At 44.5% G+C, this 16,883-nt stretch overlaps 1 protein-coding gene across 13 annotated transcripts in view; it reads left to right on the plus strand.

Annotated features, from left to right (window-relative positions):
- Nucleotides 1-16,883, plus strand: part of LOC129863878 (RIMS-binding protein 2-like) — a 101,631-nt gene that overhangs the window by 52,428 nt on the left and 32,320 nt on the right. For 12 of the 13 annotated variants that reach the window (XM_055936239.1, XM_055936240.1, XM_055936233.1 and 9 more), the window contains 2 exons: nt 5,950-6,039; nt 12,108-12,230. In XM_055936239.1, coding sequence (XP_055792214.1) covers nt 5,950-6,039; nt 12,108-12,230 — 213 coding nt within the window. Of the gene's footprint in view, nt 1-5,949; nt 6,040-12,107; nt 12,231-16,883 lie in introns of those variants that run through there. The other variant, XM_055936243.1, reaches the window with a different exon arrangement.

A 16,883-nucleotide genomic window follows, 5' to 3' on the forward strand; every position in this document is an offset into this window, starting at 1 on the left:
AATGCATGTCACCCTGGCTCCAGGCCCTACATACACACACACACACACAGAGACACGCACACTGCTGGATCCCTTCACTTATACACACACATACTGGCATACACACATACACTGCATACAATCATACTCACATACATGCATACGGACTCACTCGATCGCATGCACAGCATGAACTCAACACACACACACACACAACCTAGGCAGGGAGGTTATGCACGGTAGAGGGAGAGGAGGATGTGAAGGAGGTGTATTATACAGTGAAGAAGTTAATCCTTCATGATTGTAGTGCTGGCCTTTCTCCTGGCAGTACTCTCCTCTGTCTCCTTCGTGAAAGCCTGGCTGAGACTCGTCCTGCTTAGTGGAGGCAGTCGGTGGGGGTCTTTCTCTGTGCCTTTCACAAGCAGCCAGCTCGGGAAGAACAACCTTTAGACGCATAGTTTATTCCTTAGACTGTGTGGTTGTTGAGACGCTAGCGATCTGCAGGGATATATAGGCATACCGCACCCACTACTCATACCAATCCCAAATTATGTTGCTTACACCTGTACGATTCTCTCATCTCTGCAAGTACATATAGTCTAGGTGTTGCTGATTTGTAATCGAGTGTAAAACTCACCCTTCACAAACCTCTCTTAGAATTTGATCCTACTGTCCCCTAAAAGCATTTTTTCTGGCCAACCCCTTCTTATATCTTGTATCTTTGCTCATACAGCTCAACTAAAATACATTAACAATTCAGGAGCTGGGCATATCACTTTACCCCATCAATCCAGCCTCTTCATTTAAGCCAGTGAAAAAAGACAAGGACAAACTCAAGTCTGGCCTGGCTTGTTGTTATGTTGGTGAGTCCAAGGCTAAGGCTGGCTGTCATTTGGTCAAATAGCGAAGATGACAATCAATCCATCAAATTTATTTATGAAGCCCTTCTTACATCAGCCGATGTCACAAAGTGCTGTACAGAAACCCAGCCTAAAACCCCAAACAACAAGCAATGCAGGTGTAGAAGCACGGTGGCTAGGAAAAACTCCCTAGAAAGGCCAGAACCTAGGAAGAAACCTAGGGAGGAACCAGGCTATGAGGGGTGGCCAGTCCTCTTATGGCTGTGCCGGGTGGAGATTATAACAGAACATGGCCAAGATGTTCATATGTTCATAGATGACCAGCAGGGTCAAATAATAATAATCACAGTGGTTGTAGAGGGTGCAACAGATCAGCACCTCAGGAGTAAATGTTAGTTGGCTTTTCATAACCGATCATTCAGAGTATCTTTACCACTCTTACTGTCTCTAGAGAGTTGAAAACAGCAGGTCTGGGACAGGTAGCATGTCCGGTGAACAGGTCAAGGTTCCATAGCCGCAGGCAGAACAGTTGAAACTGGAGCAACAGCACGACCAGGTGGACTGAGGACAGCAAGGAGTCATCAGGCCAGGTAGTCCTGATGACAATGATAGGTGGCATGTATTATGGAATGTATATCAAAGGATCCAAAAATATACATACTTTAGACAGCACAGGAGAGAGATAGTACACACCCTAGGCATGTCAGAAGAGCGAGAGTGCACTAGCAAAAATCTGCGTCCTAACTGACACTGGCCTATTCCCTTTATAATGCGTTATTTTTGACCAGGGCCCAAGTAGTGAACTATAAGGAATAGGATGCCATTTGGGATGCAACCATAGAGATTTCAGGGCAGATGTTGGCTGAAATAGAAGTTGCCCTTTACCACAAGACTGGGTCTTGTTCAAATCCTTAAGTTAAGACTGAGGTTGTAGAAACTGACCCTGGACCAGAGCTTCGAGGCAGCTCCTCCCAAAAGCTGCTGGTTATGCAACCCAAACATATCCAGTGTGCACTGCTCACAGTGCAGATCTTCTTTCTGCTGTATACTGAGCCAGCTGTGTCTTGGCAGCACAGTCCTCATTTCAACCCGGCACTGTTTTAGAGATGCCCCGTAGGCCTGCTACTACTGACACACACACACAGAGCACATACACACTCATGGCGTGCGCACACACAGAGCACATACACACACACACCAAAACACTGGATTATACCCACTCACTTGTGTTTTATGAATGAGCTACCTGTAGAGAGCCAACAGGGAGAGGTGAGAGGAACATTGTTAAGTAGAATCAGCTGAAAGTCCTATCATAGTATGACTGTGGGCACATGGCCTCCCTCACTGCTGCTGAGAGCTGGCTGGGAGGTTCTGAATCTTCCAGACTTGATGGTGCTGAACAGACAACTGATCCTTCTATTAAGGTTATGGGCCATGTCACGTTCCCTTTGCCCTTTCGCTGTCCTACATCATCTACATCACACTGGACTAACACAGAGTGGGGGTGTGACTGGAGGAAATGAGGGCCAGAGTTACGAAAGATGGGCTACGTTCCAACATGCAAACTAGCGTACCACTTAGAATGCATGCCCAATATATTGCTTTATCCTAAATCGTATGTTAGACTTGACACGTTAAAACATGGTTCAGTGAATACTGCAGTGCTCTCTATAAGGATATCTTCTGCTTTTGTTCTACACGAACTCTGATGCCCCTGATGATAGTGCTATGGTATAGCTCCTACACTGCTGTGTATCCCAGTGTGACCTGCCTGCCACTAATCCCATCAAAGAGACAGTATGGAGGCCACCTAGTAGAGGCACTGAAGGTCTCCCTACTGTTCCCGGGAACAAAGCTGAATGTCGTCTCATTAACCTAGGAAATCCTCCCGGGAGTTTAAAGCGACCAGCGGGAAACCACGGGGTCCACAGGAATGAATTTAGTCTGAAGAAACACAGAAACACATACTGTACACTGCGTACTGTCTGTCTAAGACATTTAGGTAAATAGCTGTCTAGGTATAGATAAACCAACCACGTTATATACATTAACACTACACTCTCACCAAGACAATGCTAGTGATTAAATAAGATGGGATTGGTAGACTGGAGTGTATAGGCCTAGGAGACATTCAGTATGCCTTGTTTCTGTCATTGTTTGGAGTGATTGGATGCCTAGTCATTGCTTTAATATCTGGTAAAATAGCATGGCAAGGGAATGATGTCATGCCAGAAGACTGAACTGATCCATACATTTTTCTGACAGGTGCACAGCATCACCCCCCCAGCATAGGATGATGACATCATCACTGCAGCTGCCAAAGCAGTGATGTTACCCTGACCTGCTGAAGGGGTAACATCTGAGGGCCTATGCCAAGTCTTTTCAGCCTCCTGGGGGGGAAGAGGCATTGTCATGCCTTCTTCACGGCTGTGTTGGTGTGTGTGGACCATGTTAATTCCTTATTGATGTGGACACCTGCTCCACTACAGCGCTCCGTTTCCTGTAGTCCACAGTCAGCTCCTTTATCTTGCTGATGTTGAGGGAAAGATTGTTGTCTTGGTATCACACTGCCAGGTCACAGACCTCCTCCCTATAGGCTGTCTCATCGTCGCCAGTGATCATGCAATAAGGTGGCGGATGTGTAGTTGCCTACCCTCACCACCTACTGGCAGACCGTCAGGAAGTCCAGAATCTAGTTGCAGAGGGAGTCGTTCAGTCCCAGAGTCCCGAGCTTAGTGATGAGCTATGAGGGCAATATGGTGTTAAACGCTGAGCTGTAGTCAATGAACAGCATTATAACATAGGTGTTCCTCTTATACTGGTAGAAAAGGGCAGTGTGGAGTGTAATATAGATTGTGTCATCTGTGGATCTGTTGGAGCGGTATGCGAATTGAAGTGGGTCCAGGGTGTTTGGGATGATGTTGTTGATGTGAGCCATGACCAGCCTTTCAAAGCACTTCATGGCTACAGATGTGAGTGCTATGGGGTGATAGTCATTGAGACAGATTACCTTGATGTTCTGAGAGAGAGCGAGAGCGATCACTTGTGGTGAGAGAAAGAGAGAGAGAGAGAGAGAGAGAGAGAGAGAGAGAGAGAACGTGTGTATACAGGTGTTTCTCTCTGTGTGTTGTAAACATTGACTTAGTACTTTAAAATGAGAGACTATCTTGACATGAAGATACTGCTGGAGACAGAGGAGAGAAGAGTAGTCGTGTAGCCTTGAGCCATAATGTGTTTGCTCTCTAATCAGCTCCTACTGACAGAGATTAACCCTATTTTGAATCAGATGCACAGTGACAGTAGTTCATAATTGTAAGTGTGTGGATACAAAACAACAATGCAATGCATTTGATATAATATGAACAGTGTGCGGTGGGTTATAGACAGAGTCCACACACACTATGATCTATTTTTCTCTGGGCCTGTGTCCTGGGAACTGGACAGAGCGTCCGGAGCAGATGCAGTGCCACAGGCTAAATTAAAGGATTGGGACGATGATGAGGATGGAGGAAAACAGCCAGAGATGTCAGTGTGAATTAGTCACTGGGAGTGTTGAGAGCTCTCTCTATTCTGCTCTGTCCACCCTCCACCCAAACGGCTGGCACGCAAATATGGATTTTAGACACACAGACACTGTCTGTCTGTTTGTGTGTTTCTACAGCACGGCTCCTTGCTGGAAATTAATGCGTTTCAGCTCCATTTGCACCCTGGTCTTCTACTGTTTTTTAACCATGTTGCTCCATTTGTCTTCATTTGTTAATCCTTTGTGGAGTGGGTTTTAAAGTATTTTATTGTCAGTGTTTGATTTAGATTTTTTTTACAGCAGGTTTGAAGTGTCCATAGAATGTTCAACAACAGCATGCAGTCTGTACACATCAATGGGATGAAGGAGCATTTCCATCCCTTCCAGAGGCTAGGAATAGAGGGCTGTGCTACAGGTCGTGTGACGAGGGTGAACCTGTGAATCTCTGACTCATAGGAGGAGTTGTTGGAGGATACTTCACTGCCTGCAACTGTACCCAGTCATGCCCATAAAAGGGGGGTCAGACCAGGAACATTCTCTCTCTCAGTCTATCTCCCTCCTTCCCTGTGTTCTCTTCTCGCCCCCCTCTATTCTCGCTGTGTGTGACAGACACCGGTGTTGACTCTAAGGCCTTGTCTAGTCCTCTTAGGGCTAAGGTACAAAGTGGAGCTGTCACCTGAAGTACACTGAGATCAGGATTATCCCTGTAGGGAGAGGAGTCTCCAGAGCCACCGTACAGTGTACAGTACAGTACACCGCAGGAAGAGGGGATGGGGAGAATGTGTTGCACCTCTGTTTCTCCATGTTGTCATCGACACCTTACCATCTACACACACACAAATGCGTGCACACACACACACACACTTACTCACAGTGGCAGTCTGCTGTTTATTGAGTCCCTCCATATGTGCAGACAATTTGTCTATAAGGAGCCTGCTGAGGCTTTATCCTCCTCACAAATCCTCCATCCACCCTGGGTCTAGAGTTGGCATCTACCCTCACAGCTCTCTCTCTCTCTCTCTCTCTCTCTCTGTGTTCAGGACTTAAGTCTGTTACATAATTGTATTAAAGCAAGAGTCACTTCACACCTCTTTCACTGTGTGAGATTTGGCATAAACGTCCCCAGATCTGTCAGAGGGAAGACCTCCGCCTCTCAACATCTTTGTCCAAAATGGTACCCTATTCCCTATGTAGTGCACTACTTTGACCAGGACCCATAGGGTGCTGATTATCTGCTGGGTCATTGGAGATCTCAGGGTGGCACTGTTAATGGTGTTGGTCACACACCAAATGGAAGGTGACGTGTGCAGCGGTGTATTCTGTTGTCTAGATAACAACGGGATGTTGTGACCTGGATACGACAACCTGAGATGAACGTCTATGTGTTGTATAACAGTACACATTTGCAGATGGAGTAAACGTACAAAATGCATTGTAGCCTATTGCTGTGCTGTACACACTATTACTTTATGATTTAATACACCGATATCACCATTGAATGTACTGTCGCATTTAGACTAATTCTCTCTTTCTCCCCACCCTCTCTCTCCCCTGCCTATATTCTTCCCTCTCTCTATCCCTCTGCAGAAAACTAAGCTCCAGGATGCATTGCAGGAGAAAAATCGCCTGAACCTTGAGTTGTCCAGCCTCAGCCTGAAGGTTTCCAAGTATGACCAGGTAGATAAGACTCTCAGCATGCATCCCAAATGGCACTCTATTCCCTACATAGTGCACTACTTTTGACCAGGGCCCACGACAGCACAGCGCGAAAATCTCTTGATCAATGGGCATACAGTTGAAGTTGGAAGTTTACATACACCTTAGCCAAATACATTTATACTCAGTTTTTCACAATTCCTGACATTTAATCCTAGTAAAAATCCCCTGTCTTAGGTCAGTTAGGATCACCACTTAATTTTAAAATTGAAATGAAATGAAATGAATGAAATTGAAATTAAATGTCAGAATAATAGTAGAGAGAATGATTCATTTCAGCTTTAATTTCATCACATTCCCAGTAGGTCAGAAGTTTACATACACTCAATTAGTATTTGGTAGCATTGCCTTTCAATTGTTTAACTTGGGTCAAACATTTTGGGTAGCCTTCCACAAGCTTCCCGCAATAAGTTGGGTGAATTTTGGCCCACACCTCCTGACAGAGCTGGTGTAAATGAGTCAGGTTTGTAGGCCTCCTTGCTCGCAAACGCTTTTTCAGTTCTGCCCACACATTTTCTATGGGATTGAGGTCATGGCTTTGTGATGGCCAATTCCTTGACTTTGTTGTCCTTAAGCCATTTTGCCACAGCTTTGGAACTATGCTTGGGGTCATTGTCCATTTGGAAGTCATTGTCCATTTTAACTTCCTGACTGATGACTTGAGATGTTGCTTCAATATATCCACATAATTTTCCTACCTCATGATGCCATCTATTTTGTGAAGTGCACCAGTCCCTCCTGCAGCAAAGCACCCCCACAACATGATGCTGCCACCCCCGTGCTTCACGGTTAGGATGGTGTTCTTTGGCTTGCAAGCCTCCCCCTTTTTCCTCCAAACATAATGATGGTCATTATGGCCAAAAAGTTATATTTTTGTTTCATCAGACCAGAGGACATTTCTACAAAAAGTACTATCTTCGTCCCCATGTGCAGTTGCAAACCGTAGTCTGGCTTTTTTATGGCGGTTTTGGAGCAGTGGCTTCTTCCTTTATGAGCGGCTTTTCAGGTTGTGTCGATATAGGACTTGTTTTACTGTGGATATATATACTTTCATACCTGTTTCCTCCAGCATCTTCACAAGGTCCTTTGCTGTTGTTCTGGGAGTGACTTGCACCAAAGTACGTTCATCTCTAGGAGACAGAACGCGTCTCCTTCCTGATCGGTATGACGGCTGTGTGTTGTTTATACTTGCGTACTATTGTTTGTACAGATGAACGTGGTACCTTCAGGCGTTTGGAAATTGCTCCCGAGGATGAACCAGACTTGTCCGAGGATGAACCAGACTTGTGGAGGTCTACAATTTTTTTCTGAGGTCTTGGGTAATTTCTTTTGATTTTGCCATGATGTCAAGCAAAGAGGCACTGAGTTTGAAGGTATGCCTTGAAATACATCCACAGGTACAACTCCAATTGACTCAAATTATGTCAATTAGCCTAGCAGAAGCTTCTAAAGCCATGACATAATTTTCTGGAATTTCCCAAGCTGTTTAAAGGCACAGTCAACTTAGTGTATCTAAACTTCTGACCCACTGGAATTGTGATACACTGAGTTGTACGTGAAAAATCTGTCTGTAAACAATTGTTGGAAAAATTACCACTGTCATGCACATAGTAGATGTCCTAACCGACTTGCCAAAACCATAGTTTGTTAACAAGACATTTGTGGAGTGGTTGAAAAATGAGTTTTAATGACTCCAACCCAAGTGTATGTAAACTTCTGACTTCAACTGTATATCATATTGACCTATCAGGGCCACAGGGCCCCAGGGGTAACCCTCACAGATGGGGCTCTGTATTTCACTAACTAATAGAATCTGGGATCCATCTCTAATAGATTGATAGCCACTGAAAGCATCTTGCACAATTTCACTGCCTGTCTCCATGGAGAGATGATGCTTGTCGTGGTTCAATGGAATTGTACACATTCGGTGAGGAGTGTACCATGGATTGCGTACCATGGAAGCTGGGATATCTTTTAGCCGTAACATAATGTGTTAGCCAGTGATAGATGATATTCACAGCAGTATGGAACAGATAGGCTACCATATGGATGTTGTAGAGTTTTGTAGTTGAAGTGCATTGCCGATGGAGGTGGAGAGACCATGCTCATAGCACATAGCCCAGTCATGATGATCAATGCCCACACTTGGCTCTACTACTATCTCTAAACACTGTGATCTGGGACACAAAACCCTGGACACCACAATGTGTATGGTTACTATACATGAACACAATAATATGATTATTGTGGATAGTCAGATTAATATAATAGTTTAAAATATTTGCGTTTTGCAAAAATAAGGATTTCCATAATAATCCTCTTTGCATGGACACATTTGGAATCAGGCTACCTGATGGGACTTACACTGAACAAAAATATAAATGAAACATAAAGTAAAGTGTTGGTCCCATGTTTCATGAGCTAAAATAAAAGATCCCAGAAATGTTCCATACACACAAAGGGTTATTTCTCTCAAATTTTGTCCACACATTTGTTTATATCCCTGTTTGTGAGCATTTCTCCTTTGCCAAGATAATCCATCCACCTGACAGGTGTGGCTTATCAAGAAGCTGATTAAACAGCGTGATCATTACACAGATGCACCTTGTGCTGGGGACAATAAACGGCCACAATAAAATGTGCAATTTTCTCACACAACACAATGCCACAGATGTCTCAAGTTTTTAGGAAGCGTGCAATTGTCATGATGACTGCAGGAATGTCCACCAGAATTGCTGCCAAATAATTCAATGTTCAGAATTTTGCAGTACATTCAACCAGCCTCACAACCGCAGAGCAACTGAAACCACGCCAGCCCAGGACCTCCAAATCCATCTTCTACACCTGCAGGATCATCTGAGACCAGCCACCCGGACAGCTGATGAGACTGTGGGTTTGTACAACCAAAGAATTTCTGAACAAACTGTCAGAAACCTTCTCAGGGAAGCTCATCTGCACGCTCGTCGTCGCCACCAGGGTCTTGACCTGACTGCAGTTCGGCATCGTAACCGACTTCAGTGGGCAAATGCTCACCTTCGATGCCCACTGGCACCCTGGAGAAGTGTGCTCTTCACGAATGAATCCCGGTTTAACAGTACCGAGCAGATGGCAGACAGCGTGTATGGCGTTGTGTGGGTGGGTGGTTTGTTCATGTCAACGTTGTGAACAGAGTGTACCATATGATATGGGTAGGCATTAAGCTACAGACAATCAACACAATTGCATTTTATCAATGGCAATTTGAATACACAGAGATACCGTGACGAGATCCTGAGGCCCATATCATGTTTCAGCGTGATAATGCACGGCCCTGTGTCACAAGGATCTGTACACAATTCCCGGAAGCTGAAAATGGCTCAGTTCATCCATGGCCTGCATACTCACCAGACATGTCGCCCATTGAGCAGTTTGGGATGCTCTGGGACGACGTGTACGACAGCGTGTTCCTGTTCCCGCCAATATCCAGGTGGGAGAACTTTCCACAGGCCACAATCAACAGCCTGATGAAGGAGATTTGAATGAGATTTGTTGTGCTGCATGAGGCAAATGTTGGTTTTCTAATCCACACCCCTACCTTTATTTTAAAGGTATCTGTGACCAACAGATGCATATCTGTATTCCCAGTCATGTGAAATCCATAGATTAGGGCCTAATTATTTCATTTCAGTTGACTGATTTCATTATATGAACTTTAACTCAGTAAAATCTTTAAAATTGTTGCGTTTTATATTTTTGTTAAGTATAAATAAATGCAGAAAATCGGCAATCAAAATAAATGTTCTACCACAGCGACCATGTTATTTTTGCGATGCCTATTTCATTCTGAGTTCGGATATATAATGTTTGTATGTGAACAGTATTTCTAACATGCATACAGTACTTTCAGTTTTTCTGAAATCTCTTCACTCTCGTGTAAGAGGGAGGCTTGCGCTACCCGATGCTGGCACATGTGCAGATCAAATACACAGCTAGAACGCCGATTAAGCTGTTTACATGTCCTAATCATTCAAAAGATTGCTCAGAAAGCCAGGTTTTAATTGCCGTATGCTTACTTCGATTTTGATCTTACGCCAATTAAGATAAGCAAAGTAAAGTGTTTACATGACTATTGCGATGTATGGCCTTACTGCTATAATCAATTTAATATTGAATTATTATTGTGCATGTAATTGTACTCGATGACACAAACATCGAGAGCACCACTCCCAGCCTCTCAGTGCGTTTATATTTATCTCATTCCCGTCTGGCAGGCACGCAGGCACGCAGACAGACAGACAGACAGACAGACAGACAGACAGACAGACAGACAGACATTCACTCACAGACTGACTGTAAGTGAGTGGGTGAGTGAGTAAATGACTGACTGACTGTGAGTGAGTAAATGACTGACTGACTGTGAGTGAGTAAATGACTGACTGACTGTGAGTGAGTAAATGACTGACTGACTGTGAGTGAGTAAATGACTGACTGACTGTGAGTGAGTAAATGACTGACTGACTGTGAGTGAGTAAATGACTGACTGACTGTGAGTGAGTGAATGACTGACTGACTGTGAGTGAGTGAATGACTGACTGACTGTGAGTGAATGAATGACTGACTGACTGTGAGTGAATGACTGAGTGACTGACTGTGAGTGAATGACCGTCTGTGGAGGGAGGCAGCTAGCGCTAATAGTCTCACTTACAGAGGACCAGTTTTAACACGTGTCAAGGGAACAACTTGGCTCTTGGCTCCGTCCTATTGCCCCAACCAGCTCCTTGCGCACACCACCCCCAACATAAAGGAGCTGTCTTTCTCCGCCGGCCAAGACGGGTCTTTGAGATGAAAGACGGGAGGTACCAGAGCCCAAGCCTAGGTCTGATGCTACTTCCTGAGGAGGCATGCTTAGCGTTAGCATCAGAGGCAGTAATCACAGGAGCAGTTAGCATTACTGCTGGGCGCTAGCCAAGGTGCTCTCTCTCTCTGGCTATTGATGAGATTGTGGAGACTCAGTAAATAACGCGCCTCTGTCTAACCCCCGCATCAAAGGGGCGATTTCTCAAAGCGGACGATGTGAGATCGATGGGAGGTGTGAGTGGAGCGGACTTCCTGTATCAGAGGGAGGGGTTGCAGCGGGGGGGACAGAGAGCCCCAGGTGGACGACGGGAAAGGGGGAGAGTGAACGAAGGGGGAGAGTGCTAAGAGGAACTTGTCAGGACTGTCTGATTGATGGGAGGGAAGGCGAGGGACTAGTTGCTGTGGGTGATTTAAGCCAGTCAGTTTGGTCTTTGTCATTATCATTTTCTCTTTATGGTCAACCCCCTCATGAACCCCAGATGAACTTTAACTGACCCCTGTGTCGAGAAAGGATTGTATCACATCTAAGTGGAGTTGTCAGAATACTGGAATTATGGGGAGATATACAGTAGATTTGATTTTATATCAGAACAGAATATCTTGTCACAAACTGTACCCACAACCAAGAATGATTACAGATTAATTTGTTTGAGGGTCTGGCTGAAATCATTTGTTTCAGTGTACAAGTACAACATTATGAATAACTTGTGTGGTGCAATTTCATGGGGTCTGCAAATTACCTTGAATGAGCTAATCTGTTGTGGTAATTAATTAGTGACTTAAGGGGTTGGAAAGCGGTGAGGAATGATTCTGTTCAGATGCAGCCTAACTCCAGAGAACCCAACTGAACTCACCTTCAAGGCATTCAGATTGATGATGAAATGAAGCTACCGATTTTGAGTCAGCAGCTACCTTTCATAGTCACTATGGAAATAGGCTGATTAACTTTACTTCAGTTTGTGAACTCCCACCCCCCACCCCCATGAAACTCTGAGTCATGTAATGGTGTAAGACCAATCTTCATCAATTTTGCATGCCTCTGTTACTTCTGAAATGAATGGATATGAATGAAAAAGAAGGATAAATTGTTAGAATAGAAGAAGAATTGGTTTTCTCCAATTTTTTCTTCCCTCACTCCAAATGCATATACTGTATATTTAATCTCTCTGACTCTCTCTTTTATTTTTCTCTAGGTAAGGTCAGAATATGAGCAACTTAGACACACCTATAGCACTGTGAGTCAGGAGAGAGACTTGGCTCAAGAGGAGAGGAAACAGCTCCAAGGCAAACTGGAGAACCTCGAGCAGGTCCTCAAGGTGAGAATCCATCTGCCTGTCCATCCATCCAAACATCTATCAATCCATCCTAGCTCCACTAAATTCACTGCTACTATTCCTCCAACTCAGCCAATCATGAGATATGGACTAAACATCAGCGGCACGGTTCTATAAGGCCTTTGCAATCTGATTGGTTTAGGTTAACGTAAGGCCAGATCACTTGAACCTTTTGTGAAAGTCTGATTGGACAAATGCATCTATCTACAAAGTCTGTCCTTCGAGTTATAGAATACATATTGTTTTTACAATAAAAGCTTGGAAGAAATTGGTGTAAGTCATAAGCTTTGTTATCTGTTTTGCAGGACACACTTTTTCATTAGACTCTTATTTGCCAATATCAATCAGCAGTAGTCTGATAGCAGTGTGAAAATGCTCTCATTACAAATCACTGCTTCCCTCCATTCCATATTGATTGTATGTTTGTAAGGAGTGGATATGTTTGAGGGAAAAATGTACCCATCAAGAGGAAATTGACTCCTGCTCCTGACAAATGAAAGAAGTGTGTGTTGCTTTCTCATTGCCTATTGATTTGTACAGATGGGTAGATTGCATGTTGGAAAACATTATGGAGAGAGATGGCGAATGCAGAGAAAGACTCTGAAAATGGAGAAAGAAGATTTCCCAAAGTGGAGCATTCTCCTTCGTTTCCAGTCTGCTCAACGTTTCAGGGATAATGACGATGACTATACCAATGACTGCGATTATGAAATTCTGTAGGCTATTGTCTGATCGGTGTGTAGGAGAGCAAGAGGACAGTTCATTCTGGAGCTTTTGAATGACCACCACCACATCTGATAGAGTGTGAGCCTAGCAGATCAAATCAAATATTTTTGTTCACATACACATGTTTAGCAGATGATATTGCGGGTGTAGCGTAGTGCATGTGTTTCTAGCTCCGAAAGTGCAGTAATATCTTACAAGTCTAACAATTTCACAACAATACACACAATACACACCATTTATAAAGTAAAGGAATGGAATTAAGAATATATAAATATTTGGATGAGCAATGTCGGAGCGGCATAGACTAAAATACAGTAGAATAGAATAGAATACAGTATACACATATGAGATGAGTAATGCAAAATATGTAAACATTGTTAAAGTGACTAATGTTCCATTATTAAAGCGGCCAGTGATTTCAAGTCTATGTATATAGGGCAGCAGCCACTACGGAGCTAGTGATGGCTATTTAACAGTCTGATGGGCCTGAGAGAGAAGCTGTCTCTCGGTCCCAGCTTTGATGCACCTGTACTGACCTGGCCTTCTGGATGATAGCGGGGTGAACAGGCAGTGGCTCGGGTGGTTGTTGTCCTTGATGATTTTTTTGGCCTTCCTGTGACATCCGGTGCTGTAGCTGTCCTGGAGGGAAGGTAGTTTGCCCCCGGTGATGCGTTGGGCAGACTGCACCACCGTCTGGAGAGCCCTGCGGTTGCGGGCAGTGCAGTTGCCATACCAGGCGGTGATACACCCTGACAGGATGCTCGAATTGTGCATCTCTAAAGGTTTGTGAGGGTTTTAGGTGCCAAGACACATTTCTTCAGCCTCCTGAGGTTGAAGAGGCACTGTTGTGCCTTCTTCACCACACTGTCTGTGTGGGTGGACCATTTCAGTTTGTCAGTGATGTGTATGCCGAGGAACTTAAAGCTTTCCACCTTCTCCACTCTCGTTGATGTGGATAGGGGGGATGCTCCCTGTTTCCTTAAGTCAACGATCAGCTCCTTTGTTTTGTTTACGTTGAGTGAGAGGTTATTTCCCTGGCACCACGCTCCCAGGGCCCTAACCTCCTCTCTGTAGGGTGTCTTGTCATTGTTGGTAATCAGGCCTACTACTGTTGTTTCATCTGCAAACTTGATGATAGTTTTGGAAGCATGCATGGCCACGCAGTCATGGGTGAACAGGGATTCCAGGAGGAGGCTGAGCACGCACTCTTGTGGGGCCCCGGTGCTGAGGATCAGTGAAGTGGAGGTCTTGTTGCCTACCTTCACCACCTGGGGGTGGCATGTCAAGAAGACCAGGACCAAGTTGCACAGGGCGGGGTTCAGACCCAGGGCCCCAAGCTTAATGATGAGCTTGGAGGGTACTATGATGTTGATTGCTGAGCTATAGTCAATGAACAGCGTTCTTACATAGGTATTCCTCTTGTCCAGATGGGATAGGGCAGTGTGCAGTGCGATGGCGATTGCGTCGTCTGTGGATCTATTGGGGCGGTAAGCAAATTGAAGTGGGTCTAGGGTGTCAGGTAAGGTAGAGGTGATATGATCCTTGACTAGTCTCTAACAGCACTTCATAAGACAGAAGTGAGGCGATAGTCATTTAGTTCAGTTACCTTTGCTTTCTTAGGAATAGGAACAATGGTGGACATCTTGAAGTATGTGGGGACAGCGGACTGGATTAAGGAGAGATTGAAAATGTCCATAAACACTCCAGCCAGCTGGTCTGCGCATGCTACAGATGCCGTCTGGCCCGGTTGCCTTGCGTGTGTTAACACTCTTAAGTGTCTTACTCAAGTCGGCCACAGAGAAGGAGAGCCCAGTCTTTCATAGCTTGCAGTGTCGGTGGCACTGTGTTATCCTCAAAGCGGGCGAAGAAGGTGTTTAGCTTATCCGGAAGCAAGACGTCGACAACGTGGCTGGTTTTCCCTTTGTAGTCCGTGATTGTCTGTAGACCCTGTCACATACATCTTGTGTCTGAGCCATTGAATTGCGACTCCACTTTGTCTCTGTACGGACGTTTTGCATGTTTGATTATTTTACGGCGGGAATAACTACACTGTTTGTATCCGGCCATATTCCCAGTCACCTTGCCATGGTTAAATGCGGTGGTTCGCACTTTCAGTTTTGCGTGAATGCTACCATCTATCCACGGTTTTTGGTTTGGGTAGGTTTTAATAGTCACAGTGGTACAACATCTCCTATACATTTCCTGATGAACTCAGTCACCGTACCGTGTATTCGACAATGTTATTCTCAGAAGCTACCTGGAACATATCCCAGTCCGCGTGATCAAAACAATCTTGAAGCATGGGTTCTGATTGTTCAGACCAGCGTTGAATAGTCCGTAGCACGGGTACTTCCTGTTTGAGTTTCTGCCTATAGGAAGGGAGGAGCAACATGGAGTCATGATCAGATTTGCCGAAGGGAGGGCGGGGGAGGGCCTTGTAGGCATTTCGAAAAGCTGAGTAGCAGTGGTCCAATGTTTTCTCAGAGCGAGTGCTACAGTCAATGTGTTGGTAGTACTTTGGTAGCGTTTTCCTTAGATTAGCTTTGTTAAAATCTTCGGGTACTCTAAATGCTGCCTCGGGATATTTGTTTTCCAATTTGCATAGAGTCCAGTGTAGTTATTTGAGGGCCATTGCGGTATCGGCTTGAGGGGGAAAATACACGCCTGTGACTATAACCAAAGAGAATTCTCCTGGGATGTAATACGGTCAGCATTTAGAGAGTAATATAGAGTAATATACTCGGAAGCAGTGGGTGTTGTGCGCGCCTCCTTAGTTGGACTAGAAGTCCACTCTCTTCTCAGCCGGCGGTGTTTTGGATCAGCCTCTGGAATCAGTTCAATTGCCCTGGGGGGTACAAACAAGGGATCCAATTCGGGAAAGTCATATTCCTGGTCGTAATGCTGGTAATGCTGGTGAGTTACCACCGCTCTGATATTATTTCCGGGTGTATGTAATAACACAAAAGAATTCTGGGCTAATAATGTAAGAAATAACACATATAAAAACAAAATATTGCATAGTTACTTAGGAGCTAGAAGCACTGCTGCCCCAACTTGTCATGGCGCTGACAGAGGTACATGCCCTCCTATGAGAAAAATGCCATTTTGATTGGTGACTATTTTAATGTAATGATTTGATCATCAAGCAAGCTAATTTCTCAAACCCTTGAATGCTGGAAAATACCCTTCCTCGCCCTCCTGCTAGCGTGAGTGCGGCAGCGAGCTGTCCTGTATGCAGAGCATATGGGTGCCTGGTGGCGAGTTGAGCAGTAGGCTACTTTGAAGTTGCATCTCTCACTGTCAGGGACTGGGAAGGGGGCAATTCGACTGTTTGTTGAGGCAGATGTCAGCAGCAGAAAATCTAGTAAAGACTAGTTAAATAACTGATTTATCTACATTATACAGTGGGGAGAACAAGTATTTGATACACTGCCGATTTTGCATGCTTTCCTACTTACAAAGCATGTAGCTTGTCTGTAACTTTTATCATAGGTACACTTCAACTGTGAGAGACGGAATCTAAAACAAACATCCTGAAAATCACATTGTATGATTTTTAAGTAGTTCATTAGCATTGGTTACATAACTAGCTTGGTTACAGTGTGTGATGACGGAGTATGCTTTTGCACAGTATTTACGTATATCTTGAAAATAAATATTTAATTCGACTATAGGAGCAGTAGTAAATTATGCATTTGGGGAGGGAGGTTTCACATTGAGCACTTGCCTCTCACAAAGGAGCCTGGTGACAGTCCCTCAGTCACTGGAGTCCCCAGCAGAGTTTAAGACTATGATTATGCAAAGCAGTGCCTGCTTAGCCCAAAGCTAGTAGGGGTGTCTGGGGTTATTCTTCCCCTACAAAGAAAGTGTAATTTCAGAAGCATGAATTTGGTACACTTTGAGATGAAC

This window comes from Salvelinus fontinalis, chromosome 10, assembly GCF_029448725.1.
Source record: "Salvelinus fontinalis isolate EN_2023a chromosome 10, ASM2944872v1, whole genome shotgun sequence".
NCBI lineage: Eukaryota > Metazoa > Chordata > Actinopteri > Salmoniformes > Salmonidae > Salvelinus > Salvelinus fontinalis.